Source organism: Anguilla anguilla, chromosome 2 (genome assembly GCF_013347855.1).
Source record: "Anguilla anguilla isolate fAngAng1 chromosome 2, fAngAng1.pri, whole genome shotgun sequence".
Lineage (NCBI taxonomy): Eukaryota > Metazoa > Chordata > Actinopteri > Anguilliformes > Anguillidae > Anguilla > Anguilla anguilla.
Genome location: NC_049202.1, coordinates 17,818,021 through 17,843,152, shown reverse-complemented (window position 1 = coordinate 17,843,152; position 25,132 = coordinate 17,818,021). Strand labels below are relative to the sequence as shown.

General features: G+C 46.1%; 1 protein-coding gene across 1 annotated transcript in view; it reads left to right on the top strand.

Moving 5' to 3' along the window:
* The window catches only part of slit1b (slit homolog 1b (Drosophila)), a 111,135-nt gene that overhangs the window by 12,400 nt on the left and 73,603 nt on the right, over positions 1–25,132 (top strand). The window contains exons 2-4 of the mRNA XM_035406772.1: positions 2,728–2,799; positions 5,265–5,336; positions 6,718–6,789. Coding sequence (XP_035262663.1) covers positions 2,728–2,799; positions 5,265–5,336; positions 6,718–6,789 — 216 coding nt within the window. The remainder of the gene's footprint in view (positions 1–2,727; positions 2,800–5,264; positions 5,337–6,717; positions 6,790–25,132) is intronic.

The following is a 25,132-nucleotide window of genomic DNA, read 5'->3' as shown; positions in this document are numbered from 1 at the left end:
GAAGTTTTATAGTGGTTACAAAACTGGAAATGGGCCCTTGTGACTCAAAGGCTAGATAAATAATGTGATTTAACCTGCTTTTAAAACTTTTAAAAGTTCCCAGTGCTGCCTCCTATCTCTGGAAAGGGAGGACACTGCTCCCTTCTCCCAATTCCTGACACCCCCACAACCAGCATGCCTCCACACCTGACTCCCCCAGCACCCACCCCAATCCTCTGCCATCCCACCCCATCACTTCACATAGCTCCACCCTCAGGTCGACCCCGGTCGGATGACCTGCCGCATCAACACCCACACCTGGCATCCACCCAACCCTCCACCACCTTCACTTGCCCTGCCTTGCCCTGCCCCAACACCTGACAGACGCTTGGCTCATGCCCCACTCTGCTCCAACATTTAACATACCCTCTAGCTCAGCTGCAACATTTGACACACCCTCACACTGACCCCAGCTGGGTGACATTTCAAAAATCGATTATTGATTTGATTGAAGCAAAGTGGATCTGAAATACCTTGAGCGGTGGGTATAATGCCAGGGCCCCATTTGGGGGACTTAACCCCAGTCGTGTCCTCCCGCTTTGGCCTCAAATTACACCACTCTTCACTGCTCATGTGGTTTATTTCACAGTAGCTCTGGCCAAATCAAATTGAGGTAAAATAAAAGTTTAGGGTCAGAAAAGAAGGCTTTCTTCAACGAGCAATTTCATATTTCCTTCGTCATGTACAGAGTCCATAGCGATGAAGCCACAATCTCTTGACCTTTGAACCTCATGGACAATCCGGGAGGGCTCTCTGCACACGGTTACACCGGGCTTCTGGGTTGTGGACTTAGCGATCCGGGTCCGTGGAGCGAGGCAAACGGAGTCAATGGCGAGTGTCCCCTCGTCTCTGTGATGCGCAGATGTGGAGGCTCCCTGGGGCCCCGTGAGAGGGGGGGGCGTTCCGCTTGTCTGTGCGGCGCCTGCTGGAACACGAGTGGCTGTCTCTGTGCATGACCCTCCCCCGCCCCCCCCCCCCCCCCCCCCCCCCCCAGGCTTCTCGACGGTGACATCATCCCTGCATGCTCCGCAGGACTGTCAGTCAAACTGGGCGATGAGGTAATAGAATCAGGCATGGCACGGAGCAGCAAGCTGGTGAACGGCAGCTTGGGCTGCATTAGCCAGCGACACGAGCTGGGGCTTTGATGCTTCTCTGGTTCTTCTTATTGGCTTTGTTGTGGAATTTCTGACGGTTTTATGCTTTTTGAAGCTCTGCTTTGTTGCGGGCCCCAAGGGGCTTATTTGCTGATGTGGTCAAAAAGCTAAATACCATCTTGCAAAAAAACTAGACCCAATAAAAATCTTCCTTTTTGTATTTATATGTCGTGATTGTTATGAATGTAGTTTGTCTTTCATATTTTATGCCTATGAATTGTATTCATAAATGCATCTGCTACAGTTTCAATTTGGGGGAACAGAGACAAATGCTTGCTCTCCTATGGAGGACCTGCTGCTTGCTGGGGTTCCTTTCATTACATTAGAGTAGGGGCTGGTGGGGTATGATGAGGGCACAATCTGATTGGCTGTTTCCCTCATTTCCTTTATAACTTGTCAGATAATCACACTTTGCCCTGCGGATACTGCATCGTGCTCTGAAATGTTTGTGCGCTCTCTACGCGTGGAGCAGAGAAGTAGGAGTGGAATGATAAATGGAGGTATGGGGAGGTAGAGTAAAAGTGAAATGATGGATGGAGCAGTACTGCAGTCTGCAGCGGTGGTCTCTGTCTCTCCGGCTCCCCGGCTCTCTCTGTGTCTCTCCGGCTCCCCCGGCAAGCGTGCGGAGGCGTCCAATTGCCCCGGGGCCCCGTCGCCGCAGCCCTGTCTGCCAGCTCCTCGGGGCCCCTCCCCCTCCGGCCCCCGCTTAATTAAACACCCCGCCCTTTTGTCTGACCGCCCCCGGAGCATGAAATAGTCGACTGTCGCACCTCGGCGCGGACGGGGGGGGGGGGGGGGCGGGGATCCGCGCGGCGCGCTCCTGGGGGGGGGGGGGTGGTTCCCGACTCCCGACCTCCTCCCCGTCTTCCCTTTCATCTGCGTTTTTGGAGTCGGAGACACCGGCGGGGGGAGAGGAGGGAGGTTCTCCCGTGAACCAGCCGTGCGGCTTTTGTGTTTGTTTGCGTTTCTCTCCCGCCCCTGATGAGGCCGGGGGAATTGGGGCTGTTGCGTTTGAATGGGCTCCAAGCTGTCGGAGGAGCAGGGAAACAGAAGCCAGCCCTGTCTTACTCCCCCATCCTACGCCGCTCGCCTCCCCTTTGCCTGATGCATGTTTTATGTGACTGAAGGCTCAGAAATGCTAAATATCTTTGGTCTTTACTAATAACACGTTAATTTATTGAAATATTAACTTATAAAAGCAAAGTCGTAACATTTTCACTATTTGTTTTAAAAAAAAATCATATTTCCATAATGTAATGTTTATAAATTTCCACATTAATGTCTATCTACATTAATTTCTCTCTGTGTCTTACTGATTCAGGAGCACAAGATTCACTTGTGTTCTTATTTATTTAACTAATTAATTTATGTCGGTAGAGGGCACACAGCCTGCCTTCAGCAGAGAATGTGATGTAGAGAAGGTTCTAGATTCAGATGGAGGTTTTCATCATTGAGCGGAGCCTGCCCTGACTCTACTGTACCTCAGCCAATGTGCAAGTTTGCGTTTGCTTAACCTCCACGCTTTCTTTTGCAGGGAGCTGAATGGAAACAACCTCACCCGCATCACCAAGAATGACTTTGCTGGCCTCAAGTACCTCAGAGTCGTGTAAGTGATCCCTTAATCCAGTTTCTCCCAAATGTATTAATCTCAAAGACCCCTAACATGACCACCTGCTGACTGAGGATCATAGCTTCCATAAAATAGTTAACTTTTGACACCTGGGTGTGACTTGGACTATAGAATGCATTGCAATACCTATTTAACACAGCAGGACTGTGCATGGAAAAAATGAATAAAATGCCCCCTTTTGCCTGAGAAAAGCAGCTCCAGTGTTGTTCTTATTTAAAGGGGTAAATGCTGGGGGCTAAGGCTGTAAGTTATTAGGTGAAGAAAGGGCAATTGAATAAACAGGATGCTCACTTTCCTGCGATAAACAGAGTGAGCACACCACCATAGTAAAATGATGCCAACCAAATCTGTTCCCAGGCAAGACTCAGTATACTAAGAGACAAGTGTTTAGCACTATATATTTAATGTAAAAGATTACAATGAGCATGTTACCAAGGATAATATTACGTTGAAGTCTAAAAGGACCCTAAAGGGAACTTTTGCAGACCACCGGGGGGTTTACAAACCCCGGTTTGGGAGCTACAGTCCTAATCTACTGTTTCTTTATATACTGAGGAAGATTCACACAGCACCTGTACATATGGTGTTATTCAAAGGGTCATCTTGTCTTCAGAACAGTAATTACATGTGAAGCTGTGGAGCAGCAAATAAGCTAGTGTTGCCATCATTAAGCCTTCTCCAAACGCCCACCCCTGGATTTCTTAATCTTTCAAGCCCTGTGGTTGATGCTAGCATCCTTTCTGAAGAATGCATTTACCGTACAGTTTCTCTACTGATATCTTATAAATGACTACATTGTAATTTGTACCTCTGCCATCAGGCCTGGGTGAAATACGTCTTTGTTTTGGATTCAAATACTTTTTATGTTTTACTGATCTTGTCTGGTGTATTGGAACCAATTAAATACTCTCAAAAAGTGCAAACCCTGCCTTCTGGTCTTATTGGCAGGCTCAATTACACCAGGCAAGATCAGTAGAGCACAGAAAAGTATTTGAATCCGAAACAAATACGTATTTCACCCAGGTCTGCCTACCACATACACCCATCTTTCTTACCCCATACCAATAGATATTCATTCATGCTACAATTCATGGGTAGATGTTACCTTGTCAACAGTGAGACAGTTCCTTTTGAGGGGGCGTGAAAGCTGGTTGAAGGATTACCAGGCTGTACAAGGCAGAAAATCGTAGAATACATCGGTCAACGAATGGGCAGGGAGGTCACAGTTAAACTGAGCTGGAGCACTGATTGGAACCATGGAGTGGAGCAGGAGGCAGTGGGTGGGGCCTCTGCTCTTTTTGACCCCCCTCAGAGGCCTTCAGACTAACAAGGCTTCTGAACTTTGACCTTTGACCTCGTAGCTGAGGACCTGGAAGTGTAATTCACCAGAGGGCCGGGGCTTCTGGGCTTGGAGAAAGGCTTGTGTTACAGTCCAGCTGTGTTTTGCAAAAAGGAAAATCTGAAAAAATAGAGATCCTTTCCATAGGGCCCCCTCCCCCAATCCTGCCTAGACAGTTTATGACCTTTTCAATTACTTGTTGTCTTTAAGAAAGAATTTAAAAAAAATGATGCATGGACCTCCTGTTGAGTGCTGTGAGGTTTTTTAATTCTGCCAGCAATGTTTGACACTTAGCTGGTAGCAAAACTGCTGACAACGGACCCTTCTAAGAAATATCACAACAGTGTAGCATAACTGTCAGGTAAATTGAACCAGATTTTCCTGTTGACTGACGTTCGTATAATCAGCCTTCATGAATGCTTTCTATCCCCACGCCATCAATATTCATAAGAACCTGTCATTTCATTTACACCTTTATTCATAAATTTATGATCCACATGTCCTTGATTTATGATTTTCATTTATATTCGATTCCAAAGGAATTTAAAACGCTGAATATTTCTCCAAGGCTTCAAAGGATGTAAGGATCCAAGAGGGACTCTTTTATCTGTTGATGAAGGAACTCTTTTGTTTATGGGTTGAATGCCGGTCTAGTGATCATGTGCTCGTGTAGTTTTCGTTTAATCCGTTTCTTTTTTTTGCCGTCAGTTCGCGAGAGATTGTTTTGGCAGCCCCCGTTGACCGCTGTGTTTATTATCACTGTTGAGCATCCCTCGCGGGAGAGAGGCACTGACCGCACTCTGGCTGTGTCGCAGTCACCCCCCGCTTCCAACACTCGCCACAGCAAAGCGCTTTTCCCTGGCACCCTAAGAACAAAAACACCCAGTCATCTTAAAAAAGTGACCCTCCCCAACCCCAACCCCCAGACCACAGGCCACTGGGTTTATCGCCTGTACGCTCTTCTGGACACCCGACAAACTGGCATCTCGTAGGACAGGGTTCCCAGCCTCCTTACTTTAGAGCGCCCAACCCCCCCCCCCCCCCCACCCCTTACCAAAGCTGTCACCTCATCCCCCTGCTCTCTTTCTCTCTCACTCTGCAGGCAGCTGATGGAAAACCAAATTGGCACCATCGAGAGAGGAGCGTTTGATGACATGAAGGAGCTGGAGAGGCTGTGAGTGCCCCAGGCTGTGGGGGGTAGGGTGTGGGGGGTGGGGGGTGGATTCTAAACCTGAATGTTTTACCACTTACACATTCTGCTAGGAGAATAACACTCTCAACCACACACACACACACACACACGCATACATATACGCACATACGCACACACAGTCACTCTCTTACACAAAGGCACACAAAAGCAGATACTACCCTGTGTATACTGTAGACATAAACACACACGCATACATGTCTTTCACTCGCTCGCTCGCTCGCTCGCTCACTCACTCACTCAGCACTTCACATCCATACGTGCACAAAGACGCACACAAGAGGGTGCGCGCAAAATAGCTGCAATAATGCTCCGCGCTCTACGGGGGATCAATATCGGGGTCCACTCACCACGCATAGTGATGAGGCAGGGCATTAGGGGTCTTTTTGGGCGGCGCTGGAAAGCCTCTCTGGGTGGCAAGAGGAGGAGGTGGGAGGAGGAGGCCGGCCCGGGCCCTAGGGCTGAACCCCGCCTCCTTCTTTCGCCCCCCCCCCCCCCCCACCCCCGTGCCGTGTTTAACTGTCAGCCCGGTTAGCGAGGTCTGTCATCTGCAGGCTTACGCATATCCAAATCCATATCTCCGTAATTACACACGTGTTCCCAATGACACACCAGGGGGACGCGATCTGAAAACCGAGGCTTCTGGAGGCCGTAATCAGTCGCAATCCTTCCCTTGATTTTTCTAAATATTTTTGTGTGCATAATTCCTGCTTTTCCTCTGTTATTACTTTCCCACGCGGAGAGGAAGAGTTTAAGTCGTCTTCCGCCAGAGGCAGCTGCCAAATTCTCAGCTGTAGCCTCCGTCTCCTAATCCTCCTACTCTGCACCCCGGCCTGACTGTCACTCAGCTAGCGTGTACTTGCTATTGCTCCCCCTCCCCGGCTTTTGAACGGGAATGCAAGTGATCTTTGGCCTGGAAGACTATAACACTAACACTGTCTTTAACTCAGGCTTAGGAGTGCAATTTAATATTTGTAACATCATTTTTCCTTGGGTCCGTTACTTAAAAAATGTACCGTTTACTTACATTTGTTCCATAAAGAAACATTTGGCTGTTGAATTGAATAAATGCCCTTTCCACTCGTTTAGAAATTAATTGCTTGGTCTTCTACTTCTATAATTTGCCGTTGTGTGATGAAGAAGCACACAGGTTGGGTTTTTCAGTCTTAATGAGTGTAGTCTGCCCGGTAGACGCTACTGAGCTGACCGTGGCGCTGGTGTTTGGGACCACACACGGCCTAATGCAGAGGTCACAGACCTAGCATCTGCCCTTATACCATGCCCTTAGGTTTTATTGACAGAAATTGTGTGCGTGTGTGTGTGTGTGTGCGTGTGTCTCCTGCAGGCGCCTGAACAAGAACCAGCTTCAGCAGCTCCCTGAGATGCTGTTCCAGAAGAATGCCGCATTGTCCAGACTGTGAGTACCCCATGACCCACCCGCCCCCCACCCCCGCCCCTCGCACCACTCCCCTATGACCTGCCCCCCTCCCCCCTTGACACTGTGTGGAGAATCCACAATATGGTGCCTTCTGCAAAATAAAAAAAATATAGGGATATTTCTGCATGGAAAATGAAAGGGTGGAGGTGAATAAGGGGTTGCTGCTTGTTCAATAATTCACTGGGCTGTGTATTTTCCCTTTTGGACTCCATGGTGGCTGGCTGAGGATGGGTATCCATCATTCTGCTCGTGCTCCCGTTCTCTGATTGGCTGTGTGAGAGGCTTTTGAGAAGCCAGAAAGTTCTGTGGCGCCAGAAGGTCAAAGGTTCCCTTTGCCAGCACTAGCTCCGCTGGACGTTTTCAGGTCATGTGTTCTGTGTGTACAGTACTTATGCTGCAGCAACATCAGCTGGCTACCAAAGATGATCACGCACACGCACATGCACGCACATCCTGAAAGTTGTCTTAGACGCAGGACAAAAACCCACAGTGAAAACTGAGTTACATCCCCAGGGATCAGCAGACAGTGTGTCTGTGTCATTTACCCTCTCGTGAGGATTAATCAAAGTCAGTAGGGACCGTCAGGAGCAGTTTACAAACACTGTTTCTCAGTGAAGTCTGTCTGCAATAATGTATCTACATACAGAGCCTTTTAGGGTGTGTGACTGTTGCTTGGCTTTGCCCCCTCCCAGGCTTTCTAAGCTCATGAGCATGTGATCAAGTTTAAATGCATTTTTGAAGCTCATGTTTTTTTTTTTGCTATTTTACCATTTGTTTGGTCTAGGGCCCTTTCCCCACTGTGTTATTGCAATTATTTCGCTTTTAAAAAATTTTTTTTAAAGGAATATGAATATGGGTATGGGGGCTTTTAGGGGCATTAATGTGCTCCATCAGTGACTTTCCTGATTTCTTGGCGCATTATATTTCATATATCCATATATATAATATTTTAAGAATTTTAGATGAGTCTGTATGCTTGAGTCTACCATGAATCGCTCTGAATGTGTCCATTGATGGGTGGCTTTTATGTGCAGAACCCTCTCTCTCTTACTGTCTTTTTTTTGTCCTGTTATTTCCCCATGACCGGCCCCCCGTTCTGAAGATGTCTCTAACACTCAGTAGGGCCCAGACCTGAAACTGCTTCTGATGCAGTTTGACTCGCTCTGAAATTTCTTTACGATGGTAATGATTCTGTTCAGCGTTCGGAACGCACGACCTTGATGGTTTGATTGCGCGTTTACGGGAGGGGGGGGTAGCGGATGGAGGGGGACGTGCTTTTTGGGGGCGATTGTTGAGACGAGCAGATGAGAGGGTATTGTATGGCCTGATGAAGCAGGCCTAATTCCTGCGGCTCTTTGTATTCATCATGATTTAGCCTGTCGGGCTGCCCTGCTGCTCCGACTCTTAAATGGCTGCCAGTCACAATTTGTCTGACTGTGCGAGGAGTCGGGAACAAAGCTCTAGGAATGGCGATGCACTGAAATGGTTTTTTCATCATTGATAAGAGCTGCATTTTTTCCTGGGTTCCAGTTTTTTTTCATTATTCATATTCCCTTTTCCTTTTAATTAACAGTTTGGCTAATTAATCATTATTTATAATTATAATTATGGTTATGATTATGAATACTTAAATGTATGTTGATAATAGTGATTATTATTATTATTATTAGTAGTGGTGGTGGTGGTGGTAGTAGTAGTAGTAGTAGTAGTAGTAGTAATGGTCATAGTATAGTAGTATTGTGTGATTTTAACATTTTTTATACACAAATGACGCATTCCATTTGGAAAGGTTTTGCTATTGTGCTTTGTCTCACGGTACTCAGGTGACAGTTGGGGTGGGGGGTGGGGTGTGGGGAGGGTTGTCTTGTTAAATGCTCCTTCTGAATACCCATGCCAAAGAAAGGTCAATGTATTGCCCTGACCCTTTTTTTTTTGTTGCTGCGCCTGAGTTTTCTCATGATAATTTTACCAATCATATCGTCAGGTTCTGGTGCTATCCGCCTCCTTTTGTTCTCTTTTATTGCCTCCTTTTGTTCTCCTTTATTGTCTGCTATTATGCGATCATTGTTATTCAGACAGGCTAATGAAAAATGGCATTGGATAAATCTGCCGCAGCACGTGAAATGGAAACATTTATGTTGCACAGCGAGCATAGTCCCCTGACAGGTAAATGAAATGGAGTAGTGAAGTACGCTGGAGGGTTTCCTGAGTACACAGGTATGGGGAATGAATAACCTGGCCAGCTCTGTGACAGCATCTGCTGAGAAGCACCTCTCATCCAGCTCTCATTTAAAACCTCCTCTGCCCCCGGGCCCCACGCAGCAACTGCGGAGAGTTTACTTAATGAACAGGCCATTATGGAAACTGCTCAGCGGCCCTAATGCGCTGCGGCGAGACACCGTGATGGATATCTCAGCCGGTCATCACGGCCGTCTTGGTAATTAGCCGCTTTGATAGCTGAACATTACGAGAGGTAGCCAGCACTTCACGCTCAGGTCGTCGAGAGAACAGAATTAAGCGATCGAAATTCATTTATTTTGAATTTCATAAAAAGAGTCTGCGGGAGCATCATTTTGCATGTTGGCGCAGATGCCATGGTAACATGTAGGGAGTTGGAGAGGCTTACAATGATAACAGGACCCCTGTGCTGGATGGGGCAACCTGGCTCTTGGTGGAATGTACTAGAATGCTTGGGAACAAAGTGAAGGCATGCAACTAAATGGAACAATAACAGTTGGTACTTGTGGTGGTGGCGGGGTCGGGTGTGGTGGGGGGGTAGGGGGTGGGGTGCATTCATCAGCGTTAACAACCGGTTGCCCCCCCCCCCCCACCCCACACCCCCCACCTAGCCACTGCGCAAGTCCCTGTAATCACGTCTGCTCTGTCTGTAATCAGTGCCCTCCGCATGCTCGCAGCATGAGCCGGGGGCTGGGGGCCGGTCACGCAAGCCAGCGCGAATGATGCCCCCAGGGACGGGGCATCTGGTTGGGAAAGTGGGCCGGGGGTTCCAGCCTTCCAAAGCTGGGAAAAAAGAAACAAAAACAGAGGAACAGCCATTCAGGATGCTCGTTACCTGAGACAGGTGCACCTTCACCTTGGCCTGAAGGCAGACTGTCCTGGATAAGGAAGGTTGCAGGGTTGACATGTTGACGTGTTGACTGTGTATCTGGAGGCGGGGACTCTGGAAGGCTGGGAGGGGCTGTGGGGAGGTGGGCGGGGCTGCTCTACCACTTCCGGTCTCCCTGGCGACAGCGGGAGTTGAAGTGTACAAACAGGGGCCGTGAGACAACAGAGCAAACAGAAAAGCAATACTTTAATTATACACTCTCTGTACAAACATGCCATGTAACAGGCCTGTGTCAGTTATTTTAGCTATGGAAATGGGGGCTTACATTGTTCTTTTTTTAAGTCTATTCAAAGACGAGTTTGCCCATAGGGGCGTTTTTTTCCTTTCTTGGAAAAATTCCCTACCAGAGCAAAATTACATTTCAGAGCGAGGTAAATTATATTGTGTGTAGTTCTGCATGCCTCTGTCGACCTTTTAAGAGAAGCAAATCTGTGTAATGCTGTGTCTGTCATATCGTATAAAAGTGTGTGAACGCGTTTGAGTGTGAGCGGGAGTGTGTGCGAGTGTGCGCGAGCGGGACTGTGTGGGCGTGTGTAATCGAGCCCTTGAAGCCACTTGCGCCCGTAAATCATCATATTCCTTTTTTTTTTTCCTGGAACAAAAGCGCGCGCTCATGCAGCGATAGCCCTCCATTGTTCTGCGGCGTCCGAAGGGGCAAGGCTTTAATGAGTAACGGATGCAATCAGTGCGATGCGCGGACTTGACGAGGGAAATTAAGGGAAGATGGCCATCAGCGGCTGTCAGGGACTCTTCACCGCCGCGTACGAGCAAGGGGACGGATCGCGGGGTGTGAAAGCGAGCACTGACAAAAAAATCTTTCATCAGCACGGACCTGCTGGGCTGTTAATAGTAGCCCCAGCCCCTACCCTACCCACACCACCACCCGCAGGGCTGACAGAGCCTTTATGGCCAGGAAGGGCTTATAGTTTCCTCATCTGTGTCCAGAGATAAATATGCACTAAAATTGTGTTATGGGAGCCCATTTTTTTTGGGTGGGGTTAGGGGATGGGGGAGGGGGCGGGGGTTATTTAGAGAGATAGCTGTGGGGGGGCTCAGAAGCCAAGGCTGGGTTACTATGGTAACATCAAAGAACACCTTTTGGCCCCCTGCCATCAGTCACTGACTTGATGCTTTGATATAAAGGGGTGGGTAAAATGATGGCTGAAGGCTGAGGCAAAGAGGAGAGAGCAGGAGATAGGAGTGTGTTTGGTGCTTGTGTGAGACTGTGGGTAGCAGTAACTAGCATGGTGGCTGGGTGACAAGAGCACAGAGCTGTGTGGGACTGCAGCCAAGGAACATCCAGCATTGTGTCTCTCAAAGTGCACACAGAAATGCACACACACACGCACGCACGCATGCACACATGCACGCATGCACATGCACACGCACACACACTAATGTGCACACTTGCACACTTTAATACACAGGATGGCCATCAAGAAACACAAAGATACTTTTCAGTATTGGGTCTGTTCTCTTCATGGTGACAGGTTAATTAAAGGCAGCCCCCGGAGTTTTCGGGCAGACGGTTAGACGGCCTGCTCTGCAACAGGCCCCCTGGAGAGATACAGTGGCGGGCAGTGACAGAGACACGCTGTCGGTGACAGTTCCTTTGGATTAATTACATAGGTTTGAATCAGCGCAACCACATGAGAACACTCAGCACTCACTGTCTTTGAAGAGACAAGTTTATTGAAATATTTTCGGTTTATTTTTTAAATTTTCAATCTTTGTAAAAGTTTTTTTTTGTTCCTTTCTATTTTTCAACCCACTATGGAATGCCCAGGTGCAACTATAGGTCTGTCTCACTGCCTTCTGTGTCTTCTCTAAATTTTGGAGACCTATGCACAGTCACTTGTGTCCTCCAAAATACAGCGGGTTGTGCAGTCGCTACAGAAAGACTCCAGAGACACCGTCATTAATGTGTGACCAGGTCGGGATTTTCCTGCTGACCAAAACCCACCTTTCCTGGGTGATGCTATAGCCGATGACATCAGCTGGCAAATAACCGCCCACAGATGACATTAGGCTGCAGCTTCAAATCCGAACCGCTGCGTTACACAGAAGTGATTCAACCAGGAACTCAGCGTCTCGTAATACATCATTTTTTAAAACCTTGTTTACCTTTATTTTATGAGTCCCATGAAGGTCACATTTCAAGCATGGGATCCAAAATGGTTCGTTTTGCATGAGTTCAGTGTAGATACATTCAGAGAGTTGGGATTTGTGGTTGGTTTCGAGAGTCTGTTGCTTCTTCATTGTTGATGTTTCCTGTGGAGGGAAGGAATTTCACGACCGGGGAGAGTCCAACAGGCTGCCCGTCTGCAGTCGTAGTCCACAGTTTCTACCACTCGCCCCCCCCCCGCCCCCCCTCATCCCCCAGCTCCTGCCTGTCTCCATCAGTGGAAGTGGATTTTATGGATCACCACTGGCTTTTTTACGAGCGTTAGAGAGAGACAGGAACCCCGTCTGTAAAGGGCAGGACAGGGGGTAATATACAAACTACTCCACTGTCTGAAATATTAATGGCTGGAAGATTGAGAGAGAGGGGAAGATGGAGAGGAAAAGGGAGGGAAAGAGAAAGACAGTGAGAGGAAAATTGAGACAGAGAGGGTGGAAGAGTGGGGGCTTCTGGAATCGTTTAAATCATTTGAGAAAGAGAGAACGAGACAGTAAAAGACAGAAAGTGAGATTGAAAGAGAGAAGAGTTAGTGGAGAGTAGAGACGGATGGGAAGAAAGAGAGGGGGGACAATAGAAGATAGAGTCAAAGCGAGGGAGTGGGAGAGAGAGGGACAGTTTGGCTGAGGAATCCTGGAATCCTTGGAGAGAAAGGGTGGAATGAGAGACCACTGTTTGTGTTCACAATCTGGAGTTCTCCCTCCTTAATAATTCACCGGACCGGACCGGATCAAGCCCATTAAATATTCACCATTCATCTGGTTTCAACATGAGGCTTCTCAATCAATGGGTATCAGAAATGATTTTCCAGAGCTCTGTGGAAGGAATCCCAACAGGATTCACACACAGACACAGCAGATGCACTAGGCCAGGCTGCAGGTACTATGGACGCCCAAGGGATGTCTAATTTAACAAGATGGGAGTTTGATTGAACAGGCATGTCCTGTTAACTCACTCAATCAGTACAGGCCAGTGAATATGTTTCAATTCAACAAGTAGTACTGGCGTTCATCATTGAAGCAAAACATTCTTTCTGTTTGAGTCGCAGACGGCAACTCACTTTAAGCACGAAGTTCAGAATTCAAGTTTATTGGCCATTTGTAATGAATACATTTGATCTATTCCCTTTTATTTTTCATTACCAAATTTATATAACCAATTCTGATATGCTGAAAAAGTGACCTTTGTCAGAGCCTAAGAACTTTTTTTTATCATGGGCCAGTGTGCCAAAGTGGAGATAGGGTCTTCATATCTGAAAGGTGGGACATTAACATGTTTTTGATGTTGTACTGGCCAATGGCCCAGAGACCAGCATCCCATTGGAAGTGACACATGGGGCCCACCGCTCCACTGCTACATGTATGCGATCTAGGAGGCGGGGCCAGGAGGATGGCTGGGAGGGGGAGAGTGCCCTTATGGTGTACAGTGTCCATTTTAGGACATCCTACTCCATCTGTCTCACTCCTCAGCAACAGGCACACAGCCCTCTTCTCACCCCTGCTAGTCCCCCACAGCCCTGGACATGTGTGGAGGGCTTATTGTTTTGTGTTTTCCATTTGCTTTTGAGGTCCTGTGTGAATGGGGGAAAACAGTTCTAGGGCAAAATTGTTGCCTCAGTCTTGTAATTTAGAACATTAAGACATCTTATGTGTGTGTGTATGTGTGCAAGTGTATGTATGTGTGTGTGTGTACATGGGTGTGTGTGTGTGTGTGTGTGTGTGTGTGTGTGTGTCTGCACATGCATGTATATATGAATATGTTTGTGCATATTGTATTTGTGCTGATGTATGTATATGTATGTGTGTGCATGTGTGTATGAATAAGTGTGTATTGTATTTGCGCTAATGCATGTGTGTGCAAGTGTGTATGCATGTGTGTGCACACAGTACATATGTAGTGTATTTGCACTGATGTGTATGTGTCCAGAATGTTTGCGTGTGCAGTGCGTATGAATGTGTTTGCGTACTGTATCTGCGTGTGAGGATGTATGTATGTGTGTATCTTTGCTGATGTATCCGTGTGTGCTGCTGATTGTTAATTCATGTCTTCCGCTGTCCCTCTCCCAGTATGCAGCTGCTAAAGATATTTTGTTACCAGAAATGGGAATAAATAGTGGGTCGGATGCCACTGAACCTCCCCCCATGCGCAGGCCCCAGAGCTCGCGTGGAACAGCGCATTTCCCCAGTGTAAATGCGGCTGCGAGGAATTTCAGTTTTGTCTCTGCTTTATTTTGCATAAACAAACAAACTGCAGGGCAAATAACCTTCCTACCCTTTCTACAAAAGCACACACACACACGCACATGCGCACAAACATACACACACGCGTGCAAGCAGAGAGACACACACGCACAGACACAGACACACACACACCTCAGTACCCTTCTCTTTCTTTTTCCTCTCATCTCTCCTGTCCTTCCTCCCTCGGCCTCTCCCTCACAAAGCAAACTCTCTTTGAACTCTTTCATATCCTGGCTACAGAAAGACAAACAGAAGGAAGCACATTTTGTTTGTTTAGATCTCATCGAGGAAGCAGATTGGAAAGACAAGAGCCAAAACAGCCAAGAAAACTGTTGAAATACGATACTGTATGCTGTATGACTGTTATACTGTCCAAGCACAGCATTCATATACAGTTAAAGCACGGCACATAGACCCTGTCTGGGTGTGCCATTTATATACTGTTCAGGCATGGTGCTTATACCCTGTTCAAGCATGACACATAGACACTGTCCAAGTGTGGCATTTATACACTGTCAAAGCATGGCACATAAACCCTGTCCAAGTGTGGCATTTATACGCTGTCAAAGCATGGCACATAAACCCTGTCTAAGTGTGGCATTTATACACTGTCAAAGCATGTTGCTTACATATGATGTCACGCTTACATGCTGTATCGCCACTCTGCTAATATATTGTACAACTGTACACAGTGTCCATGTCCACAATCAGGGACTTAAGCCTTTTGTGACTATTTTAAGGTGCATATATTACCCATTCTGTCCCAGGAACATGCGTCTTGTGTATCGAACAGGGCTGGAAGCGCTGTCATTTACTCCTTAATGCATATGCATTTAATGGGCAGTGACATTATAAGTATTATGTATTCCGTTGAATTTACTAAAGTATTTATGCAATTAATGATGGTCAATTTTTGCATGAAATTTCTCCGCCACTAAAAAGCAGGCGTACACCAAGGCGCAGGCAAGACAAAGACACAGGTATAGGCATCAAAGACGCACTGAGAGAATCTTTACAATGTGACTCACACTAGTTCAACTCCTTGAGCATGAAATCATCAAACTGTACAGATTAAGAAGCCAGGCAATCATTAAGGCTAGGTATTTGTCATGGAAAATATTGGCTGAAGTCAGAGAAATCACAGAGTGTTTTAAATAATGAATTTGTTAAATTAACTAATATTTCCCATGTGCAGCAGTGCGGAATAATTGAAATAACATGCAACTGCAGTGACAGTAATAAGTTCTTGAAGTTTCAAAGAATCAGTGGGCAGTTTTTGCTTGTAAAAAAATATGACTGATGCATTGATAGGCTGGTGCATTTAATTGCTTTTGTCCAATGTGCCTTCAACAGAACATTGTTAGAAACAAAGCATTCTCAAATTGCATTACTAAAACATATATTTTTTAAAAACAGGGTGACTGAATGTTTGTTTTTATTTCTTTAAAGTTAGATTTGCTACATGTTGTATCCAACATTGCAAGGTTTGAGTGGAGTGCCTGTTGTCACTGACTGCAGGCTGCTTTACAGTTATCATCCCAAACTGCTGAAAAATCATGTAAAGCACTAAAATGTAGAAAGACATTGACCTGCCAAAAAAGAGACAAAAAGCATGGAATCAGTGACACCTGTGACTTCTGTGACCAACACCCAGCCGTAGAAATAATTACTCTTATGGGAAAAATAAAAGATGGCCAAGAACCTCCCACACAACGTTCCCATTCCATCCCGCCAATAGAGAAGCCTTGCATCATTCTCACATCTGCATCATTTCAATTGCCGCCACAGCTGGAATATCACAGTCCGCATTTGGTCCTGCGCTGATATTCAACTCATTGAACAGGAGTTTTTTGAACTGCGCATTTTTAGCTCTCCTTCATACACAAAATGCAGTTCTTACGCAGTACCATCGATTGCATAAATAGCTCTAGCATTTGTAAATCAGATGTTAATTTCACGCAGACTGTGTGCAGACCAACATTCCCTCATCAGGATTGCAGTTTTATGTATGTAAATCTGGCCCATAATTTATAGCCGGCATTTTAAAACTGCCCATGATGTCACTGACCACCGTGTAGCCAATATTTATAGCCATGAAACCACAGAGCAGAGCTGTTCACTCTCACTGATAAGATACTAAACACAACAAATGCCCATGCTTATAGCTGTGACAAACTCGCTGAACGCAGTGAGCCGCCCCGGCGTCTGTAACTAATGAAGTATCGAACACGGTGCTGCTACTCAGTCGCAACGCCTTGTTTATCTTCTGAATTAATTCCACCTGACGCTTTCCAGCCCACCCGCCGGGTCGTGGCACTGATTCCTGATCTCATTATCGGCTCGGCTGGAGGAAGAGGCAAGCCACAGCCGAGACGAGCCGAGCCAGCGGAGCAGGGGGCATTTTCAAACAGTTATTTCTGCCATTGAATTGAAAGATCAATTTGGAAGGAAGAAATTGATTTTCCCTTCCCCACTGTTTTTCTTGTGATGGGGGTGAGTAGCCAGCACAAGGCAGTTAAATACTACCCCAACCCGATGTACAAACACACAGCGTGTACATGTCTAAGATAGTGAGAGAACATGAATGTATGTGTGCACGAAAGTCACAGAATGTGTGTATGTATGTGCCAGAGAGAGACTGTGCGTCTGTGTATGTGTGCATGCATGTATATTGTGTATGTGTGCCAGAGAGAGTGATTCAGAGTGAGTGTATACATGTGTGCCATAGAGAGAGACAGTGTGTGTCAGAGAGAGAGAGAGAGAAGAGAGAGTGTGTGTGTGTGTGTGTGCATGAGAAAGAGTGTGTTTGCATGTGAGTGTGGGTATGCTGGTGGCCTGCAGTTCCCAGCTCAGAGACTTGGTTTAACCTAATGGATATTAAAGTGGGGGAAGCTAAACGTTGAGACAATGCTGGGGTTACTGTCCCACAGCCTGCAGGGCTCCTGACACAAAGGATGGCGGGGGGCATGGGGAGGCATCATTAGGCCCTCCCCCCTCAGCTCACACGGCGTGTCAATAAGCTGTAAAGCCGCTGCTTAAACACATAGCGCCAACTGGTGACCCGACCCGGTCTCAGAGTGGTCCGGTAGACAAGAGCCTCTCACGACTGGCACAGCAGGTGAGGGGGGTGTGGGAGGAGGGGGTTGTATCAAAAGTTTACTTTGGGCTTTTTCCATTGACCAAACTGAAAGATGAAAGACACATCAGTGGTTAACCTGACTACAGACAGGAGTAGTAATTTGACTGAAATTGAAATACTGTACTGTAATGAAAATCTGGTTGCGTGCAGTACACTGGACCGGAGTGAGGGTCGGGTAAGGAGGTGGCGGTGTTGCCATAGGAACCTGGGGGACACAGGAAGATATTGTGGGCCGTGGGTGTCTGGAATCCATTGTGTGGACCAATGTGTCTTTTCCCTGTTTACCTGATTTCGAGTGTGAGCCCTTGTCTCCTGGAGCAGGAAATGAGGTTTAGGAGTATGGAGCGGGTAAAACTTCCCCTTGAAGTGATTATTGTTGTCAACCTGTTTTCAGGCATTTTCCTTGATTATCAATATAGTGATTAATTCACCAAATTCACAATATCATCAGATATATCCAGCTATCCTCAATTCGGTCATTTTGCAAGTAATTCAATTATTTTTATTTGTATTGCAGAATTATGCATATTTTAGTAACATTGTTTATGGATATATGTAGACCTCTTCCTTCTCTGCATTGACATTCTGAGAATATTCATGGATCTGCACATGATCTGCAGTGCACAGCTTTTAAACTATCTTGAAGTGCAGGTTTTGTTATTGCGGGTAATGCTGAAAGCTATAGCAGTAGTTAACAAAGTGCTGTATCTTTTTTCATTAAGTTTACTTGCATTAAACCAGATTTTTGTGAAGATATGATGTGAAGAATCTGTGTGTTACTTGCCAATTGATTAGTCCAATCATCGGCACACTTGTTAATCCAGGAAAATGAATGAAAACAGCTTCAGACCAATGATCAGTTTAAAGGAAAGTTTTTCACCCCACCAATTTTCAGCTCACCAACTGGATGACCATTTGAGTTATTCACATCATTATATGACAAGAAGAAAATATTAAAGATGGTTTACCGAAAATGGAAGGTTGGTGGCCGACACTCAACATCATGGCAGCATCTTGTATTTTCACTGGGAAAGTTGTGGGTACAGTGAAGCAGTGACCTGGAATTGAAGCATTGCATTGTGGGATATGTGAAAGTGCTCCATTAACGGGGCTGGGGGTCCCCTACTTTAAATTCGTGACCAAGTGGGTTTTTAAAAGTCTGGGTTTACAAGAAACTTGACTAGGTCACCTGCGGCATCAGCAGTCTGAGTATTTTTTCTGCCTTACGGATCTTCATTGATCCCTGGATCTCATACTGTCAGGTTTCCCACATTCATATTAAAGAAAAGATCCCTGTGAGTGGTATATAACTTAAAGGAACTGGCTTTATTTATGGATTTTTTTAAAACCTAGATTTTCCCTCACTATTAACAATGCCAGAATGTCCTAGATTCCTGATTCACTGCTACAGGATCCATCGTCAGTTCAGGAGAGCCGCTCCCTCTCTGAGTGACGAAACAGCCAATTATTTGCTTCCCTGCCGTGCTACCGGCTACATTTGCCGTTGGCAGGGTTTGATAGCACGCCGTGGGGTGTATCCAACGACTGCAACCCAGCGGGATGAGCCTCTCCACAGCCCCAGAAACTGTGATTATGTCCACAAGCTGCAAGACCTTTTCCCCCCATGCAACACTGCCAGAGTTGCCTTGAGCTGGGTGCTTAACCTAAACTGCATTGGTAAATACCCAGCTGTACAATTGGATAACATGTAACTTAAATGCAAGCTACAGGTTACCCTGGGAAAGGACTTCAGCAAAATAAACAAAAGCCACTGGCAATAAAATGACTCATAATAAAGTTAGTCAATAAAATCACTGGGAGAGAACGGTGGCAATTCACTCTAGACAAAAGGCACTTCACATGAAAATGCTAACAGACCAGGTCTGACTGAGACACTTCCTGCTCTCCGGTCCCCTTAAGTTTCCTTTATCCCCATTCTAATACTTAATTTGTCCCCACACTCCATTTGTCCTCCAATGTGCAATCAGGCAAATCAGCCAATCAAGTGCAAAGAAAAAAACTGTCTGCAAGAGTACAACAGAATTCATCACTTTCTCTCATTTTCACTTTTGAAATGAATTCCTCATCAACTGCTTTTGTCTGTGAAGTTATTACTGTTCAACCAGTATTCTACTTTCCTTTCTATCAAACCTATAATAGTTCATTTTAATCACAAAAAAATAAATGGTATTTTTTTCCCTTTGAAATTTTTTGAATAGCAATCAGTCTAATGTGATATGTAGCTGATGGTTGCTGTGGAAACAAGCAACATGATTTGTAGTTACCATGTGGGGTTTTGCCCATGATATTTCTTTCAACTTTATGTCATCTATTATTTATTCAGAAGGAGTTGAAACTGAAATTTATACACATCATATATTCATGGCTGTAATACAAAGGGATTGACATTTGATATGAGTATTACCAAAATAGCTGAAAGGCTACTTTATACTTTCTATCAAAACACATTTTTTGGAAGTTGTTGGCAGGTGAAGTACAGTTTGAAATCCCCAGAAAATGTCAGCTTGTTTTGAGAAAGTGTAACCGTTCAAGATGCTTAGTAGAACATTCCAGAAATGCTTCATTTAAAGGCCAAGCACTTGGGAGTATACCTGGTATGCCCAGCCCTTGCCACTTTTCAATGGTTATATTCATCCTCCCTTTAAACACATTGCGTTGCAGAATACATCAGATTAACCAACGATAAACATCGCTCTTTTTTATTTATGCAAGTACCATTGCGTCATCGTGTATCAAGCTAACAGACTGTTTGAGCAAAAGCACTGAATGTGGTTTTAGCCTGTGGAGGTGCATGTGCAGCTGCTTAGCCTATAACAAAAGCCATACTGTGTGATGTCACAGCCCCTAATGGAGGGCATTCTTTTTTGCCATTCTTCTCCCATTTTCTCCCCAATTTAGTCGTTATACCAATTCCCCATCTGAATCACGGTCCTGGTTGATGCGCTATCCTCTGTTGGTCTGGGGAGGGGGTAGACTACCACATGCCTCCTCCGATACATGTGGAGTCGCCAGCCGCTTCTTTTCACCTGACAGCGAGGAGTTTCACTGGGAGAGCGGAGGTTCACGCTATCTTCCGCAGATCCCCTCCCTGCTGAACAGGCTCCCCGAACAACCAGTAGGAGTCGTTAATGCAATGATCAGGACTCATACCCTCACCGGCTACCCACCCGCGAACAATGCCAATTGTGTTCGTAGGAACGTCTGACCAAGCTGGAACATCTGACCTCTGCCAGGGATTGAACCCGGGCCTCTGTGGTGGTAGGCGGGTGCTTATACCTCAACACTACCCAGACAATGGGGGGGCATTCTTATAGCTCCACGTGTGTGTATGGTGTCATTTCCTCTTGGTGTAATGGAGCAGGTTTTTTCCATCACCAGGGAGATACACTGAAGTACGTGTGCCTTCTCGTGTGAATGCACCTGTAGTGGTTTGCTTGTAGATGACCTTTGCTAAAAGAATCTTGCACTACCATGCGACCAAGGGGAATTGAATGACTACAGAGGGTCTTCTAAACGCTGATAAACATTCTGAAAATTTTTTTTGCACTGTTCTCACAAATGTGGTGCTGCTCAGTTCACAAAATTCAATCACGAAAGTTTTGTTTTGCAGAATAAAACAAGAAGCGGTCGGGTCTTCATAGGTCCTTTTGGCTAAATCAGCTGTGGGTGCACATACCTGAGACCTCCCACAGTCATAATGAACCCGACCCGTATCCAAAAGACAAGTTTCAGTTTGTGACCTGGACTTACTTGTATCATGGGTTGAGGCTCAGGTATTCATATTTAGGGGAGCCTGTGAAAACTGCTACAGTGTACACAAGACACATGCTTTCTCAGGGGAGTCCATGTTTATGTTGTTGCTAGGCAATACCAGGGCCATCACCAAGGAGATGGGTGGGGGGGGGGGGGGTGTTGAGTTTTTTGGCTGGTTTTGGGTTAGGCCTGATAAAGATGACACAAAGGTGGATGGGCGTTGTCAGAACCTCCCCAATTGTTTATTTGATGACTCCCTGCACCACTGTTTCCTTTGATAAGCCCTGGTAAAGGGGGGAAGGCTGTCAGCCAAGAGAGAGATAGATAGAGGGTGTGACATAGGGACCCCTTCCTCTACGTGTGGACACACATGCACGCATGCAAACTAACACACACTGTTTTAATGGTCCCCCTAAGACAGAGAGGGGTCAGAGATTCTCACACTGCAGATAGATAGATATACTTTTTATTGAACCCCGTGGGGTAATTTGTCCTCTGCATTTGACCCATCCTAGTTACTTAGGAGCAGTGGGCAGCCACAGTGCAACTGCAGGAGTGCACCTAACATGCATGTCTTTGAGTGTGGGAGGAAACCGGAGTACCCGGAGTAAACCCACACGAACACGGGGAGAACATGCAAACTCCACGCAGAGAGGATCCGGTCGGACCCGGATTCGAACCCGGAACCTCCTTCTTGCGAGGCAACAGTGCTAACCACTATGCCCGCCCGATTTGCAATGCTCACAGTCATGCAGAGATAGATGGGCGAGGCATACATCCATTTTATTTTGCTTAATACTTTGTAGTTGCTTCCTTGCTAGAAAATAGCTGCCCTAGTGTAATTGAGTTTCTCAGCACACGTTCCAATATTCCATTTCAGAAAGAAATTGTGAAGATAGATCAAGGAAACTGCAAGCATATAGCACAGAAAATGTAAGTACGATCAATTCAGGTAGATAACCCATGAAGTAGATAAATCTGCGTGTGCAATGTAATGTAATATACCTGAAATTATTATGGCTTCAACATACATATTTTAAAAAATGGGAATGGAAATGTGAACTTCAACAAAGTTAAAACGCAAGGAAGTTCTTTTACACGTTCTTTTTTAAAATAATTGTAATAAATGAGTTAAAACAAGCTTTTATTCGATATGAGTCACACTGTCCACTGTCGGTACAGCAACTGCCACTCACCGAAAAAACCTCAGTCTTATTTCCTTGTTCCGGGGGCCACCCTGCGGAAAATCCTCGACAGACGAGAGGCTCCCACAGTTGAGCTATGCGGCCGCTGGAGAGACTGCTGGGGTTGCGCGGTTCGGCGCCAGTATTGGCTTTCTTATTTAATAATTACAAGTATCGGAGTCCAATGCTTCAGTCTGCGCAGTTAATTATCGCAGCGGAGGCGATGGTCCCACAATTAGAAGTGGCTGATTAAGTGCGTGCTTTAAAAAAAAAAAAGCACGGCTATAATTACAGCTCGGAATTAATTAAGAGTTACGCGACTTTAAACGACGCATCGATCGCTCTTTTGTAATTTGTGTTGATCGAAAAATTCAAAATGCCATCGTAATGGGTTTTCGGGCCGATCGCGGAGTACTGGTTGTTATAGCCGCTCCTCCCAGGAATGCCATGGCTCAAACTTAAGCACGGGTAGTTCTGAGGTTTTTTTATTTATTGATTGATTCAGAATAAATCTCTCTGAGAATCGTTTCGCTATCCTACTGCGTAGAACCTTTCTGAGAGACACAATATATATACTTGGCAGGTGATGGGGAAACGATGCAGATACCATCCTGTTGTATGTGCAGGAACTGAAGAGAAACGTTCATCATGCAGGTCTCCCATTTTCTGGGGTGTCTGGTGGAAGGCAATCGTGAGGTTTTAGTGTCCTGAAGCAATCTCAGAGCTGTAAAGGGCAGTGACGCCATCAACAGATCTCTATCGTTCTCTGTCTCATCCCCTTCACCTGTGTGAAAATGCAGTGCTTCCTCACCAAATATGCATTGTAAAGTTCTCACAGCACCGTGTGTGAAAAGTCACAGTTATGTGACACAGTCTAACCTGCACATTATGGTGAGACTGCTATTGATCAACTCTGGACAATGTCTCCTCTCTCTCTCTGTCTCTTTCTCTCTCTCTCACACACACACACACACACACACACACACACACATTTGCACTGATGTGTAACCATTGGTACAATCTATGTTTGATACTATAAATCTCGGATCTGAGAGCACTGTGGTACTTTGCTTTAGGTGCGCAACAAGAAAGACCGCAGAATGCATGTACGTACATGACATGTAAAAATGGTGCAACGCATTCTGCGCCAAGCTGTCTGATCTGGGCAAATGCATGCGTGGCCAAGCTGTGAACCTCGCCGATCCCCAGCCCTTTGTGCCATTGGAGGTTGCCACGGTGACGGACAATATATCATCACCCGGTCACATCACAGCGCCGCCAGACATCGTCTGCTCCTCGGGGAGTTCACAGGACCGAGGGAAACCGCTCGTGCCGTAGCCAGACGCACAGCTAGCTAGTTTCATCAGAAAACTATTTACCCTCACTGTTAATTATAATTACGGGCCCGAGATGTGAATTGGATGTGATACGCTGTAACAAAGTCATAATGCATCATTCCTGCTTTTACAGAGATGATTAAATTGTGAGAGCTAAATACTTTTTTTTTCATATTGATTCGAGCCATAATTAGTTTTGGGATTTTACTTGAAAATGTACCCATTCAGGAGAAAAAATGGAAGCATTTGGCTTCTGAAACTGCATGCTCTCAGTCTTATGTTGAATTACTCATAATGTTGTCAGGTCTGACGGCTTCACTGTGCCTGTGAGCTTTTAATTTCTCTCAAGTACCCAGATCAGGGACGCGTCTCCATAGCAAGAGCTCCCCCCCCCCACCATCTCATATATTTATGCCACTAAAACCCATTGTAGCCATATAATATATTGTGAAATTATCCATGCCTATTGCTCTCTTGGTGTGGCAGGCTTCTTGTGTTGAATTAGCTCCCAGAAGCCCCAGATTAATGTCAAATCTGAATGCCTCCGACATAATCACTGCCTGCTGCCGTGACGATGACTCATTTTCATACCTCCGGAGAGTCGAAAGAGGTTTTTTTCCGCGCGCTCGACTGCCGAGACGCTCGGTTGGCGAGGCTAGCGCCGGGAGCCGCGGCGTTGTTCGCGAAGTGTCGCGGGGCCGTGTTCTGAATGGCAAACCGCGTCGCGGTGGCGGGGACGCACGAGTCGCCGCGGAGACGGAGCGCAAATCGCCGGGGGAATGAGATTGGTTACCGACGCGGTGAGAGACAACGGACGCGCAGCGACTCTGTCGCTCAAAACCGTCCTCCGCGAAATGGCCCCTCAGATAAATAAATGATGTTTGAAATGAGAACAGCTTCTGCACAGACTCCTCCGGTCCAAGAAAAGTGATTCTTTCAAAGTCGGCGTGCACAAGCAATTCCGACAGACGGGGAAATATGGATTTTGTTGTGTACGTTTACTGACTGATTTCTGATCTTACCCTGTGTGCCTTGTGCCCGTATCCTACAATCCATCTTCACAGCACTGCAGACGGCTTTGCTCTTCCTATGAATAGCAAACACCCTACAGCCTGGTTTCTGAACAGACCAAATCACTGCCACCCTCAGCAGGTGCAAAAAACACCCAGTTTTGCCCGCCATTAAATAAACATGGAATGTTTTATGCTGTTAGAGAAAGAATATACAATCTTAGTCTCTCTTTGGGTTCACACTACAGTATGACTGATGTGGGGTTTTCTTTATGTATGGGCTAGTTTGCGCACATGACAGGAGAGGGATTAATCTAAGTATCTCCATGGGC